Consider the following 22,794-nt stretch of genomic DNA (forward strand, 5'->3'; position numbering starts at 1 on the left):
AGATAATAAACAAAAGTGAAATAAACAATAAAAATGACCAGTAAACATTACACTCACAGAAGTTCCAAAATAATAAAGACAATTCAAATGTCATATTATGTATATATACAGTCTCTCTTCTCTCTCTGTCTCTCTCTGTCTCTCTCTCTCTGTCTCTCTCTCTCTGTCTCTCTCTCTCTGTGTGTGTCTCTCTCTCTCTCTCTCTCTGTGTGTCTCTCTCTCTCTCTCTGTGTGTCTCTCTCTCTCAGCCTGGAGACGAGCTTGTTACTATCAGAGTGACATGACTTGACGTGTGGTTGAAAGACTGACATTAAGGAAGTATGGTGTCTATGGATCAGAATGTATCCCTAGGCTATCAGTGGACACATGTTAGCGTGGCATATTTAGTCACAACAACCTCTGAAATGTGGGCATTAGTCTAATGCATTGATGTTATAACCTGAAATAAACCTATTAGTCTAATGCATTGATGTTATAACCTGGAGTAAACCTATTATAATGCATTGGTGTTATAACCTGCAGTAAACCTATTAGTCTAATGCATTGATGTTATAACCTGGAATAAACCTATTAGTCTAATCCATTGATGTTATAACCTGGAGTAAACCTATTATAATGCATTGGTGTTATAACCTGCAGTAAACCTATTAGTCTAATGCATTGATGTTATAACCTGGAGTAAACCTATTAGTCTAATGCATTGATGTTATAACCTGGAGTAAACCTAATAGTCTAATGCATTGATGTTATAACCTGGAGTAAACCTAATATAATGCATTGATGTTATAACCTGGAGTAAACCTAATATAATGCATTGGTGTTATAACCTGGAGTAAACCTAATATAATGCATTGGTGTTATAACCTGGAGTAAACCTAATAGCTGCAGATAACTTCCAACAACAACAAAACAGCTGTGTTCGAATACTCATACAAACGCACTAACCATGCTATTTGTGACGTACTTTGAGTATGTAGTATGCTTATTGGTCATAGTATACAAGCAGTGGACACTATTTCTGTGCTTTTAGGTCCCATAATGTAATTCTTTAGAAAATGGGGGTGGAAAATATGCAGCCGAAGTCATAGGAGAGCGGAAATGTTGATAAAGTAATGACTTTTCAAATAAGTTACGTTACATGTTATTTTGGCTGGCAATTTGTTAATTTTAGAACAGACAATCTGACAACACTCTGGTACACCAGAGTGAATTTACGAACACATCCATAGTGTGTCAGAGCGCAGAATAACTGATAAACATCGGCAAAAAAAAAGGCATAATTAAATTGTGGCTGGCAGCACAGTTACAGTCACCAACGCTCTGGATAACATGAAAACAGCTCTGCTAGGGGGAGTAAAATGGTCAGAGTGAGGTGCTCTCTCATTTGTTTCTGGAAGTAGCTAGCCAACGTTAGCCAGCAAGCCTACCCCATGGCCAGAGCGTCCAGTGTGCGCTCTGAATTTATGCCCAGAGCGCACTCTCCGGTAGTCACTCTCCTGTAGTCACTCTTCCGTAGTCACTCTCCGGTAGTCACTCTCTGGTAGTCACTCTTCCGTATTCACTCTTCCATAGTCACTCTTCCGTAGGTCGAGCTAGTAATATGTTACAGGTAGCAAGAGGTTGCATAGCAACAGCATCAACTTCCGGTAGACAGGCGAAGCGCTAGTACGCTCGGTATACTAAAATGAACTAATAGTATGTAATAAATACACATTAAGTATGTAGTATACAGCATGTTAGTATGTGTATTGGAACACAGCTCTTGGTTTTACATGCACAATCATTATACAATGAATGACCCTGTGTTGCAACAAACCTTCTTCACAAATACAAGTAATATTATCAATACTGTAGACACAAACAAAATTATTATTATTATTTGCCCAAGGTTTGGTTCTGTTATTTTTGGGCTAAGTTCCAATGAACAGTGCAGTGAATGGTTACGCAGAAGGCCAGTCAACAGAGTACCGTTGACACTGATACACACAGCATGGTCAAGGTCCGGAATCTTCACTTTCTCTTTGTTTAGGGCTTTTAGCCATTTGGTGTCACAGCAGTTGAAAGAGTTGCCACTGACATACAACACATCAAGACATTGAGACAAACGATCAACCAAAGATTCATTCATAGACGTTAGACTGTTATTTCTCACGTCAAGTTCCATCAAAGGAGAACAGCCGATGATGCTCGTGAGGACATCTACATTGTTGTTGGACATGTTGAGTCGTCTCAATTCTTTCAGACAAGGCAGAGACAAGGCAGAGGTTGCCATGTTGTTCCCACTGATACTCAGAGACTGGAGACTACTCTGCAACCCTTCTAGAGCGCCAATATCCAAGATTATATCTACATTGCTGGCCAGGTTGAGAGAAACCAAAGGGGTTCTTTCGAATGTGTTCCGATGGAGTGTTTTGATCCCGTTGTCTTGGAGATCTAGACTTCTCAGAGTTTTGATATTCCAGAAGGAAACACAGGAGGACATATTATTAGGACTAACTCTCATTGTCTGAGATGGTCCCAGTTGGTCCTTTGGATCACAAGGCCTCACAGAGTTCTCCTTCAGGTTTAATGTCTCTATGATTGGTAGGGCTTCCAGGAAGAAGGTGGAGAGTTGTCGAAGGCCGTTGTTCTGCAGGTCGAGGTAGCGTAGGGACGGAAAGGTCAAGGAAGGTTGCTGGTAGCCTCCAACATGGTTGCTGCAGCACTTTGTTGTGTTATAGCTGATGTCCTGTAGACAGTTCTGGCTGAGGTTCAGTGTCACCAAAGACGTCAGATGGCTCAGAGTCTCCACAGGTAGAGACCTGAAGTGGTTACTACTGAGGTCCATGTAAACTAACGGCATCAGTTTCCAGTTAGAGTATATGTTGTTGTCTGCAGCATAATTTACCTCATCTTCACTTGTTAGTTCTCTGTACAGAGAGTCTGCCTCTGATATTAGGGTGTCTGTCTCTAAGGTCCCCACCATGTTGCTCTGTAGGTGGAGGTATCTCAACCTGTTGGTCTTGGGAACCATGGGGAAATAGATGAGGTTGTTGAAGCTCAGATCTAAGATCTCCAGCTCGTATGGGTGACCGTCCTCACGGGTGACAAAGAACTCTATGGAATTCCTGCTAAGATTCAAGAGTTTCACCTGATGGAGTTTAAAATCACAGATGTAGACTAGATTATTTCTGGCTAAATTTAAGATCTTGAGTTTCTTCAACGGTTCAAACGTTCCCTCCTCTATTGCTGTGATCAGATTGTTCTCGATGCGAATGCTTCTCACGCTCAGGCTCTCTGCAAACAGCTTGGTCGTGAGTCGCGTCAAAACGTTGCCCATGAGATCTAGGTGTTCTAGAATTGATTTGTCACGAAGGTAAATTGCTGCCGTGTCATCATCGAGACCGTTCATAGAGATATCCAACCTCCTCAGTCTGTGGAGAGACCCAAGAGCTCGGCTGTTACTGGCCACATTTTGGTTCAATGCATTCCTGGCCAAGTTCAGCTCTTGAAGCTGGACCACGTCTCTGAAAGCCCCTTCAGATATGATCTCCAGCTGGTTGTAGCTGAGGTCCAGTCTCAGTAGGGATGGAAGACCCAGACTCTGGCTGTTTATATGTTTTATAACGTTGTTGGACACATCCAGCTTCCTCAGCCTCACGTCCAACCCCTCAGGAACAGATGATAGGTTCCTGAACCGCCAGGAAGTTGTCTCCTTGAAACGAGAAAGATGAGAGAAACTACAAAGCTTTCAACACCGTCTATAAAGTGTTTTGATGTATGAAATAAAATGAAGCAGAAATATAAAGGGTTTTGATGTATGAAATAAAATGAAGCAGAAATGTACTCTCCATCGTCAAAATAACAATGTCTGTTTGACACGCTATTTCAGCAAACCAAAAGCCTTCCAGTGACCAAAACCTGTCACTCAATAGTCTAATTCCATATATGTAAAATCAACCTAAGAAGCCGTGACAGTACAGTGTTACTGAGCTCTGTATTCAGATGTGTCAAAGGTGAGACCAACTGGGTTTAAACACTGGTCTCCTGCCTGCCACAAGAGCATGCTTTTCCTCTGAGTTAACTCAGAAAGCAAACGCACGTGTTCAGGTCTCAGGCAAGGTTACTCATCAGGTGAGAATGTTTCATTGAATCAGATCCATTAAATCTACATTACTTCTCTGACTTTTATATTGAAAGGATTTCGCCAGCCTACCTGTTGGTCATCATGTAGCCTTCCAGTCACAGTGTTGAACTGCATGAGACTGTGAGACAGAGAGCAGTACAGCAGTAGGACTAGCAGTAGCACTAAGCTGAATGTGGTAGCTGTGGGTCTGATCATTCTCCTGTCTCTGTCCTAACAACGCGACACTGAGCTACATCAGTCCTCAACACCCCTCTCAGCCATTTATAGCTGACGGTCATAAAAAAAATAAAAAAAAAGAGATGAAAAAAAGGCTGTGGACACCAGATACGCTTTGTGGACCTTCTGTTTACTCAACAAACTCATTACTCATGACACGTTGTTACACCACAGAGATACATATCTACAAGTCGGAGACGGACAGAAATTACACGTATTATTATTGACACGTTTGTTATTAGTGTATCAAAATAAACTCTTTTATAGAATAGAAATAAAAATAAAAATACAATAAAATGGGCTGTGGCATTCAAAATAACCATAAAACATGTCATTATTTAGACATGTGACATGTTTGATAATCACAATTATTGTGTCATTTAGATTAGATTTTATGTCAACCGGTCTGGAAAATCTGTCCCTCCTAGCCAGGTATATTGATCCTCTGTTTGTTCCTGCTATAGTCCTGGGAAAACAGAACCTATCCAGGTATATTTATCCTCTGTTTGTTCCTGCTATAGTCCTGGGAAAACAGAAACCTTTCCGAAATAGAAAGGAAGAATAAATAAGCGAGGAGAGTGGGAGGAAGGAAATCCTGAAAGGTATCAACAAACACACAGAAATACTCTGTGATGACAGAACACACACACACACAGACACACACAGAGAGACACACACACACACACTGAGAGACACACATACACACACACACACACACACACACACACACACAGACACACACACACACACAGAGAAAACCCTGTTGATAGAGTAATGCATAGCACACAACCAACCAGGTGGACCAGGACTACCAGAAAACTTTATTACACTTGAACTATTGAAACATATGGAAACCAAACATTTAACGTACGCTGGACATCACCCATACTCAGCACAACAGCATTCAAGGTCTATTTCATACTGGCAGATTATTCACATTAAAATAGTTTAGAAAAATAACACTTCTGCTCCCACCCATCTTCCACTCCACATCATCCTGTCAGAGGAGGACATCCACAAAAAAAAAGCAGAATCCTGCTCATGTCATCAAGTCCCACACCTCCCGCTGGTGACTTCTGTCTCCTGGTAGTCAGTTCAGCCGTATGATGCCAAAGAAGGTTGAGTCTGCGTCCATGGAGACCTGGGCTTGGGGACGATCTGGGATCACCAGCTCCAGCTCGTCTTCTCTCTCCAGCTTCACCATGCCTGAGACAGAACAGACAATCATACACAAGAAGACCTCATAGAGACGGTGAAGTAACTCTGTAGGACAGCACAGCCCCAGAAGTGACTCTTCGTACCAACTGAATTCAAGAATTTGCTACGTGTTGCCTGGAATTCAACACTCTCCGTGTTGATCTCTCCAACCCCCATTGGTTCACGTCTGAGAAGTAGAGGTTACATCCTGTAAGTCTGATATCTGATTGGAGGTTAACTTTACAGTAATACTATTGGTCAACAACTCTGGTTTTGAATCCAAACAACTCAGATGCTTATAAAAGCGTCTAAGATTCATTGTTCTTTCTGTTATGTGTTCCTGACCTGCTGTGGTGAGATTATCTCTCTCTCTCTCTCTCTCTCTCTCTCTCTCTCTCTCTCTCTCTCTCTCTCTCTCACTCTCTCTCTCTCTCTCTCTCTCTCTCTCTGACCATCTTGTAATGCTTGTTAATGTCTTGTATGTGAATCCATTCATTTTTTATTTTATTTATTTATTTCACCTTTATTTAACCAGGTAGGCAAGTTGAGAACAAGTTCTCATTTACAATTGCGACCTGGCCAAGATAAAGCAAAGCAGTTCGACAACATACAAAAACACAGAGTTACACATGGAGTAAAACAACATACAATCAATGATGCAGTAGAAAAAAATAAGACTATATACAATGTGAGCAAATGATGTGAGATAATGGAGGTAAAGGCAAAAAAATGCCATGGTGGCAGAGTAAATAAAGTATGGCAAGAAAAACACTGGAAAGGTAGATTTGTAGTTTGAAGAAAGTTGAAAGTTAAAATATAAATAATATGGTGCAAAGGAGCAAAATAAATAAAATAAATAAAATAAATAAATACAGTAGGGGAAAAGGTAGTAGTTTGGGCTCAATTAAAGATGGGCTATGTACAGGTGCAGACAAAGTCATTAAATATACTTGAATTTAGAATACATTCTGACACATTTCTTCATTGCCTATTACTGAAACTCAACTATAGTGTTACATTACTGTAACTATAGTGTTCTATTACTGTAACTATAGTGTTATATTACAGTAACTATAGTGTTATATTACAGTAACTATAGTGTTAAATTACTGTAACTATAGTGTTAAATTACTGTAACTATAGTGTTCTATTACTGTAACTATAGTGTTCTATTACTGTAACTATAGTGTTCTGTTACTGTAACTATAGTGTTCTGTCACTGTAACTATAGTGTTCTATTACTGTAACTATAGTGTTCTATTACTGTAACTATAGTGTTCTGTTACTGTAACTATAGTGTTCTGTTACTGTAACTATAGTGTTATATTACAGTAACTTTAGTGTTATATTACAGTAACTATAGTGTTAAATTACTGTAACTATAGTGTTCTATTACTGTAACTATAGTGTTAAATTACTGTAACTATAGTGTTCTATTACTGTAACTATAGTGTTCTGTTACTGTAACTATAGTGTTCTGTTACTGTAACTATAGTGTTCTATTACTGTAACTATAGTGTTCAATTACTGTAACTGTAGTGTTCAATTACTGTAACTCAACTATAGTGTTCTATTACTGTAACTATAGTGTTCTGTTACTATAACTATAGTGTTATATTACTGTAACTATAGTGTTCTATTACTGTAACTCAACTATAGTGTTATATTATAGTAACTATAGTGTTAAATTACTGTAACTATAGTGTTAAATTACTGTAACTATAGTGTTCTGTTACTGTAACTATAGTGTTCTGTCACTGTAACTATAGTGTTATATTACTGTAACTATAGTGTTCTATTACTGTAACTATAGTGTTCTATTACTGTAACTATAGTGTTCTGTTACTGTAACTATAGTGTTATATTACAGTAACTCTAGTGTTATATTACAGTAACTATAGTGTTAAATTACTGTAACTATAGTGTTCTATTACTGTAACTATAGTGTTAAATTACTGTAACTATAGTGTTCTATTACTGTAACTATAGTGTTCTGTTACTGTAACTATAGTGTTATATTACTGTAACTATAGTGTTCTATTACTGTAACTCAACTATAGTGTTCTATTACTGGTCTTCCCTGTGGCTCAGTTGGTAGAGCATGGTGTTTGCAACGCCAGGGTTGTGGGTTAGATTCCCACAGGGGGCCAGTACGGAGAAGAAAAAAAAAAATCATAAAAAAATGTATGAAATGAAATGTATGCATTCACTACTGTAAGTCGCTCTGGATAAGAGCGTCTGCTAAATTACTAAAATGTAACTATAGTGTTATATTACTGTAACTGACCTGTAGAGTTATATTACTGTAACTCTACTATAGTGTTCTATTACTGTAACTATAGTGTTCTATTACTGTAACTCTACTACACCGTGCTTCTACATCAGTAAGGGCGCAAATAGACGTTGTGCAAGAATATCTTGCGGTGGTAAATCAGAGTTTACCAATTGACCTCTGAGATTTCTGCCCCGTGAGAGTACGACCAAGGGGGGGTCAGAAAACACATTACCGATACTGTCATGGTATCTTAGAATGTGCCAATGTGCTTGCTGTTTGGGGTTTTAGGCTGGGTTTCTGTGCAGCACTTTGATATATCAGCTGATGTAAGAAGGGCTATATAAATACATTTCATTTGATACTATAGTGTTATATTACTGTAACTATAGTGTTCTGTTACTGTAGCTATAGTGTTCTATTACTGTAACTATAGTGTTATATTACTGTAACTCAACTATAGTGTTCTATTACTGTAACTATAGTGTTATATTACTGTAACTATAGTGTTCTATTACTGTAACTATAGTGTTGTATTACTGTAAATCAACTATAGTGTTCTATTACTGTAACTATAGTGTTATATTACTGTAATTACAGTGGTCTATTACTGTAACTCCACCATAGTCTCTTGCATATTGCTTATTTTCTTTATGTAGTCAGATCAATATTTTAATATGCTAATTGCTTAGTCTCATTACGAGTCACGTGAGGTATTTATAGTATCATACATGATAAATATTTCTGTCCCCTACAACTCAACTCCCATTTTCACAACACTGATGGAAGTACCACCAAAGGGTATCCCACTAGTGGAAACACCACAGGTGTTGGGTTGGGTTCACCTCCAGTGTGGCAGGTATTGGCACAGTTGGTCTGGGGCATCTCCTGTAGACAGCGGAGCAGCTCTGTGGATCTCTGACCGGTTCCTCGACTACGCACTATGTGACCCATGATGGTGCCTGGACTCTGGAACAACACCTGGGAAACAACAGGACGAACCATGTAGTCATCGTAATGTAGTACACTGGCTGACAGGGTTCTAACCCAGGTCTCCTGTGTCCCAGATTAGCCTGCTGAGCCAAACACCTAGGGGGCCTCAAGCAAGGTTAGCATGGTGACCAAATCGTTCACAAACATTGGAACATTCTAAGATCCCATGACAGTATCGGTAATGTGTTTTCGGACCCTCCCTTGGTCATATTCTCGCGGGGCAGAAATCTCAGAGATCAATTGGTAAACTCTGATTTACCACCCCAAGATATTCTTGCACAACGTCTATTTGCGCCCCTACTGGATGGAAACTACAACTGTAATGGCTGTGCTCAATGCAATGGCACTTATAAATGTAGATCCTTTAAACACCCCCAAACAGGGAAACAGATCCCAATCAAAGGTGATATCACATGCTCCACTAAGGCAGTTATTTATCTTATAACTTGTCCTTGTGGTAAAAATGATGTGGGTAAAAAAAAGCGTCAATTAAAAGTACAAATCTCGGAGCATCGTAGCACCATTAGGTGCAAAAACTTGACTTACCCAGTTGCAGCCCACTTTTTGGAAGCAAACCACTCGATTTCGTCCCTACGTTATATTAGCATCGAACACGTCAGCCTCCCTAGGAGAGAGGGGTGACCTCGACAATTTATTGTTAAAACGAGAGGCTGCCTGGATCTTTAATTTAAAGGCCCTTGCTCCCTTCGGTCTCAACATAGACTTTGATCTGAAGCCATTCTTGTGATTATTATGATTTTGCTATTGTAAAAGTGTGTAGGCTTATGGAGCCAAATTGTATCTATGATCGTACGCTATCCATTTATGTTTTTGTATACTATTTTAATATATGATAATTAACCAATGATATCAGGCCACACCCGGCCATGATTACAGACACCTGTGTGTGTCCTTTGACACGTTATAAACGAGTCATCCTGCAGTGTTTGTCATTATACCCTGATGAAGACAGCTTGTCTGTCCAAACGTTGGTTATTAAATTATTGCATCTGAGCTCCTAGAGTGTGCGGCTCTCCTTTAATTTTTCAAGTGTTCTACTTCGCTAGCCAGCACCTCGCCTAAATAGGTGTGCGTTTCTATCACCTCTAGATTAGCATGGTGACTGAACCATCTCCCAAGCCCAGGGCCTCAAGCAAGGTTAGCATGGTGACCAAACCATCTCCCAAGCCCAGGGCTTCAAGGAAGGTTAGCATGGTGACCAAACCATCTCCCAAGCCTAGGGCCTCAAGCAAGGTTAGCATGGTGACCAAACCATCTCCCAAGCTAAGGCCTCAAGGAAGGTTAGCATGGTGACCAAACCATCTCCCAAGCCCAGGGCCTCAAGGAAGGTTAGCATGGTGACCAAACCATCTCCCAAGCCCAGGGCTTCAAGGAAGGTTAGCATGGTGACCAAACCATCTCCCAAGCCTAGGGCCTCAAGCAAGGTTAGCATGGTGACCGACCCATCTCCCAAGCCCTCAAGGAAGGCTAGCATGGTGACCAACCCATCTCCCAAGCCCAGGGCCTCAAGGAAGGTTAGCATGGTGACCGAACCATCTCCCAAGCCCAGGGCCTCAAGGAAGGTTAGCATGGTGACCGAACCATCTCCCAAGCCTGGGGCCTCAAGGAAGGTTAGCATGGTGACCAAACCATCTCCCTTACATTTTCCGCATAAACCATTAAGTACATTGATATGCAAGACAAAGGGGTGGTATCTCTGACAGTATACCTGGCCAAACACTATGAAGAAGCCTTCTTGTTGGATGATGATTCTGTCTCCAGTGGAAGAGATGGCTTCCCCTTGATGCAAGGCAACTGTCCAAGGAATCACCGTCACATTTCCTGGGGAAGAAAAATAACATAAGTCGCAATTTATTTGGGGGGGAGCCCCATCTGGGACATGAACCAGTGACTAACAACCCACCATAATTAGCTGTTACACCAAGAGATCCTAACTCCTTGGTGAGGTTGTTTGTTGTTTTGTTAAGGTTGTTAGAACACGTCTAGCTTGTGATGGAGATTGAACCAAAAATTAAAATGAGTAAAGTATTTACCTCTAACAAATGGCTGTTCCTTTGTGTTGGCTGACAGCTGCAGAAACGACTGCTGAACTACTGACAGAAAAGTTAGTGAGATACTTAAGGTGGCATAAAAACATGAACCGTCCTCAAAGACTTAAATGCTCGATGACACTAACTCATACCTACTGTACCTCCACTACAGCCTGCCTGCTCCCGTTTCATTCTCAGAGAGGATGCTGTTGGTGAACACAGAGTCTGAGAGTCTTTCTCTGTCTGTCTCTGTTGCTGTGAATTTAGGGAAGCTGCTTGCTTTGATCTCTGACAGGAAACAGAAGGCAAATAAAAGTATCTCCCTTTACATACAGGGGGGTCAGGGTAGCCTAGTGGTTAGAGTGTTGGGCTAGTAACTGAAAAGTTGCAAGTTCGAATCCCCAAGCTGACATGGTACAAATCTGTCATTCTGCTCCTGAACAAGGCTGTTCCTAGGCCGTCATTGAAAATAAGAAATTGTTCTTAACTGACTTGCCTAGTTAAATAAAGGTAAAATTAAACATGTTATCCTCAGAACATAAGACAATGCAATAAACATTATGCTCCTTAGAGCTTTTAAACAATAGTGGAGTAAATTATCTCTATGTTATCCACACGTTAGTCTTGTGCAAGCTATCCTTAGAACATAAACCTGTGTAGTAACTGATACCTATATACACAATTTAAAAATCACATACCTCCCATGTTCTGGACATACCAGTGATCATCCCGTCAGTGGATTCATTAGAATGTGGCATTAGGTTTGAAATATCTCCTCTGAGTTTGTTAATATCATCTTGTAGAACTGTTACTTTGTATACAAGGAAGAAGCTAAAAAATACAGTTAATGTTGATACAAATAGTAAAACACTGTACAGCATGGTCAGGCATAGAGATATGTCCTCACAACACACTGACAGGGTGTTGTCACACTTCAATAATGGCCACACTTCCCAATGGAACTCTATTCCCTTTTTAGCGCACTACTTTTGCTCAGGGCCTATAGGCATTTGGGATGCACCCATAACATTTTCTTGACCCCGGAAGTTTAGAATGTGTTTCCGTTTCAGAATCAAAACATAAATGAGGAAGTATTTTTTTAAAGACAGCCACTGTTATTGTTTCTGTAGAATTGGCTTTGGTGGAAAGGGTGCATTAGGGAGGCAGCCTGTACAACCTGTTTAGAGTGAATTCAGATTAGGGCAGACAGCAGAGTGAGTTCAGATTAGGGCAGACAGCAGAGCGAGTTCAGATTAGGGCAGAGAGCAGAGCGAGTTCAGATTAGGGCAGACAGCAGAGTGAGTTCAGATTAGGGCAGACAGCAGAGTGAGTTCAGATTAGGGCAGACAGCAGAGTGAGTTTGCAGTTGATTGTGAAACTCCCAGACTCACATACTGTGCATTCAGAAAGTATTCAGACCCATTCCCTTTTTCCACATTTTGCAGCCTTATTCTAAAATGGATTAAATAAAAAATAATCCTCATCAATCTACACACAACACCCCATAATGACAAAGAGACGACAGATTTTTTGAAATATAGAAATATCTTATTTACATAAGTATTCAGACCCTTTGCTAACCTCTATCAATCAATACCACAGGCTGGGAGAATTCAGGCACCATACAAATGTTATAAAACAGATTTTTTTTTTTAAATGTAATGTTATCCATCACATTATTTTGCAAAAGTATATCCCATTTTATATACATATGTACAGAGACATATACACATATGAACTGAATTACTTCAAATGTGTACCCATTGATATGGTAACTAGGAACTACATCAACATTATAACAGAATGATATGACATTCTATATCTGCTGCATGTGTGACATGGTGAAGCTGTGTTCAAACGCAGTATGTATAAATACATTGTTAATACACACAGTATGTGTTAGCGCAGTATCCTTCCTGTTTATAAAAACGTGTTTATCTTTCAGATTAGAGAACCAAGGCTACAGTAAATAAAAACATCTGACTGGCTAGAACCAGAACTGTCTGAAATGGCCTCCTGTCTTCATCAGGGGGCTCGGGAAAGCATTATTAAACTAAAAATGGCCTCCTGTCTTTATCAGCGGGCTCAGAAAAGCATTATTAAACTAAAATGGCCTCCTGTCTTTATCAGCGGGCTCAGGAAAGCATTATTAAACTAAAATGGCCTCCTGTCTTTATCAGGGGGCTCAGGAAAGCATTATTAAACTAAAATGGCCTCCTGTCTTCATCAGGGGGCTCAGGAAAGCATTATTAAACTAAAATGGCCTCCTGTCTTCATCAGGGGGCTCAGGAAAGCATTATTCAACTAAAATGGCCTCCTGTCTTTATTAGGGGGCCTGGGAAAGCATTATTAAACTAAAATGGCCTCCTGTCTTCATCAGGGGGCTCAGGAAAGCATTATTAAACTAAAATGGCCTCCTGTCTTCATCAGCGAGCTCAGGAAAGCATTATTTTGGGAAAGGTGAAAGTAATCAACTGGTCTTCAGCACTATGATGATCTGAATCAGGTGTTTCACGGCGGAGCGGGGACAACAATCTGCTGGAGTACTGTAGTAGTACGATCTGAATCAGGTGTTTCACGGCAGAGCGGGGACAACGATCTGCTGTAGTACTGTAGTAGTACGATCTGAATCAGGTGTTTCACGGCAGAGCAGGGACAACGATCTGCTGTAGTACTGTAGTAGTACGATCTGAATCAGGTGTTTCCCGGCAGAGCGGGGACAACGATCTGCTGTAGTACTGTAGTAGTACGATCTGAATCAGGTGTTTCACGGCAGAGCGGGGACAACGATCTGCTGTAGTACTGTAGTAACACGATCTGAATCAGGTGTTTCACGGCAGAGTGGGGACAACAATCTGCTGTAGTACTGTAGTAGTATGTATAGTCATGGCCCTGATTCCGACCGGAGTTAAGAGCGTGAAAATTGAATGTTATTCCCTTTTTATGCAATTTTCTCCTTATGCATATTCTGACCTTGAACGCAAGCATGAGAACAGCATACTATTTACACCGCTATTCATTCAGGGTAGAGATCAAATCAATGAAGGTGTAGTGAAGGAGATGGTTGTGGACTACAGGAAAAGAAGGACCGAGCACACCCCCATTCTCATCGATGGGGCTGTAGTGGAGCAGGTTGAGAGCTTCAAGTTCCTAGGTGTTCACATCACCAACAAACTAACATGGTTCAAGCACACCAAGACAGTCGTGAAGAGGGCACGACAAAACCTATTTCCCCTTAGGAGACTGAAAAGATTTGGCGTGGATCCCCAGATCCTCAAAAGGTTCTACAGCTGCAACATCGAGAGCATCCTGACGGGTTGCATCACTGCCTAGTATGGCAACTGCTCAGTCTCTGACCTCAAGACACTACAAAGGGTAATGTGTACAGCCCAGTACATCACTGGGGCTAAGCTTCCTGCCATCCAGGACCTCTATACCAGGCGGTGTCAGAGGATGGCCCTAAAAATTGTCAAAGACTCCGGCCACACAAGTCATGGACTGTTCTCTCTGCTACCGCACGGCAAGTGGTACCGGAGCGCCAAGTCTAGGTCCAAGAGGCTTCTAAACAGCTTCTACCCCCAAGCCATAAGACTCCTGAACATCTAATCAAATGGCTACCCAGACTATTTCCATAATAGTTTAAAAAATGTATGTTGCAAAACGTTTTGGTACGCAAGGCACTAATGAATATGACCCTGGTGTGATTGATTGTACTACATAGTAGTGTCCAGTAGTGGGAGTCTCCCCCAGCCGGACGCTCCACAGGAACCTAGTGTGATTGGTCATGGAGCGCCAGAAAGGAGGTGTGATTGGTCAGGGAGCCCCAGGCAGTGGTGCCGTATTGGTCATACCCCAGGAAGGTAGTATGATTGGTCATGCTGATCAGCGTGTCATCATAGACCATCCTGATGGAGATCCTTTGTCCCGCCCTCAGCAGGCTGACGTGTAACATGTGTTGAACTTCCTCTGACCAGTCTCAATGCTGCAGGTACAACGCAGGAAGGGGCTGGAGTCTACCATCACCTCGTAGCTGGCAATGTCCGTGAAGTTGAGATAGTACACCTGGTGAACAGAGGGAGGAGAAGGAGAGAGAGAAGATGAACACAACTGGCAGAGGTAGGGGTAGAGGAGGAAGAGGAGAGGAGAGGGTCAGGGGAAGTGGAGATAGTACACCTGGGGAACAGAGGGAGGAGAAGGAGAGAGAAAAGTCCAAAAGGTTTACTCAAGTTTGCCAAAAAAGCACCTGGATGATCATCAAGACTCTTGGAATAATGTTCTATGGACAGATGAGTCAAAAGTATAGCTTTTTGGACGAGATGGGTCCCATTATGCCTGGCGAAAACCAAACACTTCATACCACAGTAAGAACCTTATGCCAATGGACAAGCATGGTGGTGAAGTGGGATGGTTTGGGGATGCTTTTCTAGAAGGAACCATGAATTCTGCTCTGTATCAGAGAATTCTACAGGAGAATATCAGGTCATCCGTCTGTGAACTGAAGCTGAACCACAGCTGGGCCATGCAGCAAGACAATGATCCAAAATACACAATCAAGTCAACATGAAAATGGTTAAAAAGCAACACATTTTAGCCACCTGGGTGGCGCAGTGGTCTAAGGCAGTGCTAGCTGTGACACCAGAGACTCTGACTGCGACCGGGAGGCCCATGGGGCGGTGCACAATTGGCCCAGCGTTGTCTGGGTTAGGGAGTGTTTGGCCGGCAGGGATATCCTTGTCTCATCGCGCACTAGCGACTCCTGTGGCGGGCCGGGCGCAGTGCACGCTGACCAGGTCGCCAGGTGTAGTGTTTCCTCTGACACATTGGTGCTGCTGGCTTCCGGGTTAAGTGGGGCACTGTGTCAAGAAGCAGTGCAGCTTGGTTGGGTTGTGTTTCGGAGGACGCATGGCTCTCAACCTTCGCCTCTCCCGAGTCCGTACGGGAGTTGCAGCGATGAGACAAGACAGTAATTACTAACAAGACAGTAACTACTAACAATTGGATACCATGAAATTGGGGATAAAAAGCGGGTAAAAATAAATAAATAAAAAATGCAACACATTTGAGGTTTTGGAGTGGCCTAGTCAAAGTCTAGACTTAATCCCAAGTGAGATGTTGTGGCAGGACTTGAAACGACCAGTTCATGCTAGACAACTGAGCAACTGATCAACAACTACAGGAAGTGTTTGGTTTGAGTCATTGAAGCTAAAGGTGAAACAACCAGTTATTGAGTCTAAGGGGCAAAACTTTTTCACACAGGGGAATTGGGTGTTGCATAATTTTGCGAATTAAATAAATAAAATAAGTATCTGTGTTTCTGTTTTTCTGTGTGTGTTTGTGTGTCTGTTTATCTGTGTGTTTGTGTGTCTGTGTCTGTCCCCTGGGGCTGTGGAGTGGCCATCCGGCTGTCTGTGAATACTGCTGCTGTCCCCTGAGGCTGTGGGGGGTCTGATGGGATGGCCACCCGGCTGTCTGTGAATACGGCTGCTGTCCCCTGGGGCTGTGGGGGGGGGGGGGGGGGGGGGGGGGTCTGGTAGGGTGGCCATCCGGCTGTCTGTGAGTACTGCTGCAGTCCCCTGGGGCTGTGAGGGGTCTGGTAGGGTGGCCATCCGGCTGTCTGTGAATACTGCTGCTATCTCCTGGGGCTGTGGGGGGTCTAGGTAGGGTGGCCATCCGGCTGTCTGTGGAGCAACCGCTCCTGTTCAAACAGAAACATAACACTACTCAGGATAGTAATATTTAAGCCTACCCCTGTTCAAATGAATGGACTGCCTTATGAAGTCTTCCTTACGCAGAGACATTTTGACATAGTAATAGTATGATAATAAATAAAATCATCATATTAAATTGTATTAGACACATGACGAACAGTAGAGTTCAGTACAGTAGAGAGTAGTTCTCTAGTTCAGTAGAGAATAGTTCAGTAGAGAATAGTTCAGTACAATAGAAAATAGTTCAGTAGAGAATAGTTCAGTAGAGAATAGTTCAGCAGAGAAGAGTTCAGTAGAGTATAGTTCAGTACAATAGAGAATAGTTCAGTAGAGAATAGTTCAGTAGAGAATATTTCAGTACAATAGAGAATAGTTAAGTAGAGAATAATTCAGTACAATAGAGAATAGTTCATTAGATAAAAGTTCAGTAGAGAATAGTACAGTAGAGAGTAGTTCAGTAGATAATAGTTCAGTACAGTAGAGAATAGTTCAGTAGACAATAGATCAGTACAATAGAAAATAGTTCAGTAGAGAATAGTACAGTAGAGAATAGTTCAGTAGAGAATAGTTCAGTACAAAAGAGAATAGTTCAGTAGAGAATAGTACAGTAGAGAGTTGTACAGTTCAGTAGAGAATAATACAGTAGAGAATAGTTCAGTAGAGAATAGTTCAGTGGAGAATAGTTCAGTAGAGAATAGTTCAGTACAATAGAAAATAGTACAGTAGAGAATAGTTCAGTAGAGAATAGTTCAGGAGAGAATAGTACAGTACAATAGAGAATAATTCAGTAGAGAATAGTTCAGTAGAGAATAGTTATGTAGAGAATAGTTCAGTACAATAGAGTATAGTTCAGTAGAGAATAGTTCTGTACAATAGAGAATAGTTCAGTAGAGAATAGTAGAGTACAATAGAGAATAGTTCAGTAGAGAATAGTTCAGTAGATAATAGTTCAGTAGAGAATAGTTCAGTAGAGAAGAGTTCAGTACAGAAGAGTTCAGTAAATTAGAGAATAGATCAGTATAGAATAGTTCAGTAGAGAATAGTTCAGTACAATAGAGAATAGTTCAGTAGAGAATAGTTCAGTAGATAATAGTTCAGTAGAGAATAGTTCAGTGGAGAAGAGTTCAGTAGAGAATAGTTCAGTACAATAGAGAATAGTTCAGTAGAGAATAGTTCAGTAGAGAATAGATCAGTACAGTAGAGAATAGTTCAGTAGATAATATTTCAGTACAGTAGAGAATAGAATAGTTCAGTACAGTAGAGTATAGAATAGTTCAGTAGAGAATAGTTCAGTACAGTAGAGAATAGTTCAGTAGAGAATAGTTCAGTACAATAGAAAATAGTTCAGTAGAGAATAGTTCAGTAGAGAATAGTTCAGTAGAGAATAGTACAGTAGAGAATAGTTCAGTACAATAGAGAATAGTTCAGTAGAGAATAGTTCAGTAGAGAATAGTTCAGTATAGTAGAGAATAGAAGAGTTCAGTAGAGAACAGTTCAGTACAATAGAGAATAGTTCAGTAGAGAATAGTTCAGTAGAGAATAGTTCAGTAGAGAATAGTTCAGTAGAGAATAGTACAGTAGAGAATAGTTCAGTACAATAGAGAATAGTTCAGTAGAGAATAGTTCAGTAGAGAATAGTTCAGTATAGTAGAGAATAGAAGAGTTCAGTAGAGAACAGTTCAGTACAATAGAGAATAGTTCAGTAGATAAAAGTTCAGTAGAGAATAGTTCAGTACAATAGAGAATAGTTCAGTAGAGAATAGTTCAGTACAGTAGAGAATAGTTCAGTAGAAAATAGTTCAGTAGAGAATAGTACAGTAGATAATAGTATAGTAGAGAATAGTTCAGTAGAGAATAGTATAGTAGAGAATAGTTCAGTAGATAATAGTTCAGTAGAGAATAGTACAGTAGAGAATAGTTCAGTAGATAATAGTTCAGTACAGTAGAGAATAGTTAGGTACAGTAGAGAATAGTTCAGTAGAGAATAGTTCAGTACAATAGAAAATAGTTCAGTAGAATAGAAAATAGTTCAGTAGAGAAAAGTTCAGTAGAGAATAGTTCAGTAGAGAATAGTACAGTAGAGAAAAGTTCAGTACAATAGAGAATAGTTCAGTAGAGAATAGTTCAGTACAATAGAGAATAGTTCAGTAGAGAATAGTTCAGTAGTGAATAGTTCAGTATAGTAGAGAATAGAAGATTTCAGTAGAGAACAGTTCAGTACAATAGAGAATAGTTCAATAGAGAATAGTTCAGTGGAGAATAGTTCACTACAATAGAGAATAGTTCAGTAGAGAATAGTTCAGTACAGTAGAGAATAGTTCAGTAGAGAATAGTTCAGTAGAAAATAGTTCAGTAGAGAATAGTATAGTAGAGAATAGTATAGTTGAGAATAGCAAAGTTCAGTAGAGAATAGTTCAGTAGAGAATAGTTCAGTAGAGAATAGTATAGAAGAGAATAGTTCAGTAGAGAGTAGTATAGTAGAGAATGGTATAGTTCAGTAGAGAATAGTTCAGTGGAGAATAGTTCAGTACAATAGAGAATTGTTCAGTAGAGAATAGTTCAGTAGAGAATAGTACAGTAGATAATAGTATAGTAGAGAAAATAACAGTAGAGAATAGTATAGTAGAGAATAGTTCAGTAGAGAATAGTACAGTAGAGAATAGTTCAGTAGATAATAGTTCAGTACAGTAGAGAATAGTTCAGTAGACAATAGTTCAGTACAATAGAAAATAGTTCAGTAGAGAATAGTTCAGTAGATAATTGTTCAGCAGAGAATAGGACAATAGAGAATAGATCAGTAGATAATAGTTCAGTACAGTAGAGAATAGTTCAGTAGAGAATAGTTCAGTACAGCAGAAAATAGTTCAGTCGAGAATAGTTCAGTACAATAGAAAATAGTTCAGTAGAGAAAAGTTCAGTAGAAAATAGTTCAGTAGAGAAAAGTTCAGTAGAGAACAGTTCAGTAGAGAATAGTTCAGTATAGTAGAGAATAGAAGAGTTCAGTAGAGAATAGTTCAGTACAATAGAGAATAGTTCAGTAGAGAATAGTTCAACAGAAAATAGTTCAGTAGAGAAAAGTTCAGTAGAGAATAGTTCAGTAGAGAATAGTTCAGTAGAGAAAAGTTCAGTACAATAGAGAATAGTTCAGTAGAGAATAGTTCAGTACAATAGAGAATAGTTCAGTAGAGAATAGTTCAGTAGAGAATAGTACAGTAGATAATCGTATAGTAGAGAATAGTTCAGTAGAGAATAGTTCAGTAGAGAATATTATAGTAGAGAATAGTTCAGTAGAGAATAGTTCAGTAGAGAATAGTACAGTAGAGAATAGTTCAGTAGATAATAGTTCAGTATAGTAGAGAATAGTTCAGTAGAGAATAGTTCAGTACAATAGAAAATAGTTCAGTAGAGAATAGTTCAGTAGATACTAGTTCAGTAGAGAATAGTTCAGTAGGGAATAGTTCAGTACAATAGAGAATAGTTCAGTAGAGAATAGTTCAGTACAGTAGAGAATAGATCAGTAGATAATAGTTCAGTACAGTAGAGAATAGTTCAGTAGAGAATAGTTCAGTACAGTAGAAAATAGTTCAGTAGAGAATAGTTCAGTACAATAGAAAATAGTTCAGTAGAGAATAGTTCAGTACAATAGAAAATAGTACAGTAGAGAATAGTTCAGTAGAGAATAGTTCAGTAGAGAATAGTTCAGGAGAGAATAGTACAGTACAATAGAGAATAGTTCAGTAGAGAATAGTTCAGTAGAGAATAGTTATGTAGAGAATAGTTCAGTACAATAGAGTATAGTTCAGTAGAGAATAGTTCAGTAGAGAATAGTAGAGTACAATAGAGAATAGTTCAGTAGAGAATAGTTCAGTAGATAATAGTCCAGTAGAGAATAGTTCAGTAGAGAAGAGTTCAGTACAGAAGAGTTCAGTAAATTAGTGAATATATCAGTATAGAATAGTTCAGTAGAGAATAGTTCAGTACAATAGAGAATAGTTCAGTAGATAATATTTCAGTACAGTAGAGAATAGAATAGTTCAGTACAGTAGAGTATAGAATAGTTCAGTAGAGAATAGTTCAGTACAGTAGAGATTAGTTCAGTAGAGAATAGTTCAGTACAATAGAAAATAGTTCAGTAGAGAATAGTTCAGTAGAGAATAGTTCAGTAGAGAATAGTACAGTAGAGAATAGTTCAGTACAATAGAGAATAGTTCAGTAGAGAATAGTTCAGTAGAGAATAGTTCAGTATAGTAGAGAATAGAAGAGTTCAGTAGAGAACAGTTCAGTACAATAGAGAATAGTTCAGTAGATAATAGTTCAGTAGAGAATAGTTCAGTAGAGAATAGTTCAGTAGAGAATAGTACAGTAGAGAATAGTTCAGTACAATAGAGAATAGTTCAGTAGAGAATAGTTCAGTAGAGAATAGTTCAGTATAGTAGAGAATAGAAGAGTTCAGTAGAGAACAGTTCAGTACAATAGAGAATAGTTCAGTAGATAATAGTTCAGTAGAGAATAGTTCAGTACAATAGAGAATAGTTCAGTAGAGAATAGTTCAGTACAGTAGAGAATAGTTCAGTAGAAAATAGTTCAGTGGAGAATAGTTCAGTACAATAGAGAATAGTTCAGTAGAGAATAGTTCAGTAGAGAATAGTACAGTAGATAATAGTATAGTAGAGAAAATTTCAGTAGAGAATAGTATAGTAGAGAATAGTTCAGTAGATAATTGTTCAGCAGAGAATAGGACAGTAGAGAATAGATCAGTAGATAATAGTTCAGTACAGTAGAGAATAGTTCAGCAGAGAATAGTTCAGTACAGCAGAAAATAGTTCAGTCGAGAATAGTTCAGTACAATAGAAAATAGTTCAGTAGAGAATAGTTCAGTAGAAAATAGTTCAGTAGAGAAAAGTTCAGTAGAGAATAGTTCAGTAGAGAATAGTTCAGTATAGTAGAGAATAGAAGAGTTCAGTAGAGAATAGTTCAGTACAATAGAGAATAGTTCAGTAGAGAATAGTTCAACAGAAAATAGTTCAGTAGAGAAAAGTTCAGTAGAGAATAGTTCAGTAGAGAATAGTTCAGTAGAGAAAAGTTCAGTACAATAGAGAATAGTTCAGTAGAGAATAGTTCAGTACAATAGAGAATAGTTCAGTAGAGAATAGTTCAGTAGAGAATAGTACAGTAGATAATCGTATAGTAGAGAATAGGTCAGTAGAGAATAGTTCAGTAGAGAATATTATAGTAGAGAATAGTTCAGTAGAGAATAGTTCAGTAGAGAATAGTACAGTAGAGAATAGTTCAGTAGATAATAGTTCAGTATAGTAGAGAATAGTTCAGTAGAGAATAGTTCAGTACAATAGAAAATAGTTCAGTAGAGAATAGTTCAGTAGATACTAGTTCAGTAGAGAATACTTCAGTAGGGAATAGTTCAGTACAATAGAGAATAGTTCAGTAGAGAATAGTTCAGTACAGTAGAGAATAGATCAGTAGATAATAGTTCAGTACAGTAGAGAATAGTTCAGTAGAGAATAGTTCAGAACAGTAGAAAATAGTTCAGTAGAGAATAGTTCAGTACAATAGAAAATAGTTCAGTAGAGAATAGTTCAGTACAAAAGAAAATAGTTCAGTAGAGAATAGTTCAGTAGAGAATAGTACAGTAGAGAATAGTTCAGTACAATAGAGAATAGTTCAGTAGAGAATAGTTCAGTACAATAGAGAATAGTTCAGTAGAGAATAGTTCAGTAGAGAATAGTTCAGTATAGTAGAGAATAGAAGAGTTCAGTAGAGAATAGTTCAGTACAGTAGAGAATAGTTCAGTAGAGAATAGTTCAGTACAATAGAAAATAGTTCAGTAGAGAAAAGTTCAGTAGAGAATAATTCAGTAGAGAATAGTACAGTAGAGAAAAGTTCAGTACAATAGAGAAAAGTTCAGTAGAGAATAGTTCAGTACAATAGAGAATAGTCTAGTAGAGAATAGTTCAGTAGAGAAAAGTTCAGTATAGTAGAGAATAGAAGAGTTCAGTAGAGAACAGTTCAGTACAATAGAGAATAGTTCAGTAGATAATAGTTCAGTAGAGAATAGTTCAGTACAATAGAGAATAGTTCAGTAGAGAATAGTTCAGTACAGTAGAGAATAGTTCAGTAGAGAATAGTTCAGTAGAAAATAGTTCAGTAGAGAATAGTATAGTAGAGAATAGTATAGTTGAGAATAGCAAAGTTCAGTAGAGAATAGTTCAGTAG

The 22,794-nt window shown here is 39.2% G+C and overlaps 1 protein-coding gene across 8 annotated transcripts; it reads right to left on the reverse strand.

Moving 5' to 3' along the window:
• Positions 1–158: 158 nt before the first annotated feature.
• LOC115187321 (tumor necrosis factor ligand superfamily member 13B) lies at positions 159–12,245 on the reverse strand. 8 transcript variants are annotated; one of them, XM_029746398.1, is made up of 7 exons: positions 11,554–12,245; positions 11,008–11,143; positions 10,859–10,918; positions 10,534–10,646; positions 8,657–8,792; positions 5,644–5,726; positions 4,454–5,548 (listed from the first exon to the last, which is right to left on the reverse strand). In XM_029746398.1, exons 1-6 carry the CDS (start codon positions 11,734–11,736, stop codon positions 5,653–5,655), a joined length of 702 nt encoding a protein of 233 aa, XP_029602258.1. In that variant the 5' UTR covers positions 11,737–12,245; the 3' UTR covers positions 4,454–5,548; positions 5,644–5,652. The 8 variants fall into 8 exon arrangements, 7 of the variants coding, with proteins under 7 accessions (XP_029602253.1, XP_029602252.1, XP_029602258.1 ...); XM_029746396.1 differs by lacking the exon at positions 5,644–5,726 and having other exon boundaries at positions 11,017–11,143; positions 11,554–12,235; XM_029746394.1 differs by lacking the exon at positions 5,644–5,726 and having other exon boundaries at positions 11,554–12,235.
• Positions 12,246–22,794: the final 10,549 nt, after the last annotated feature.

This window comes from Salmo trutta, unplaced genomic scaffold, assembly GCF_901001165.1.
Source record: "Salmo trutta unplaced genomic scaffold, fSalTru1.1, whole genome shotgun sequence".
In the NCBI taxonomy this organism is placed as follows: Eukaryota; Metazoa; Chordata; class Actinopteri; order Salmoniformes; family Salmonidae; genus Salmo; species Salmo trutta.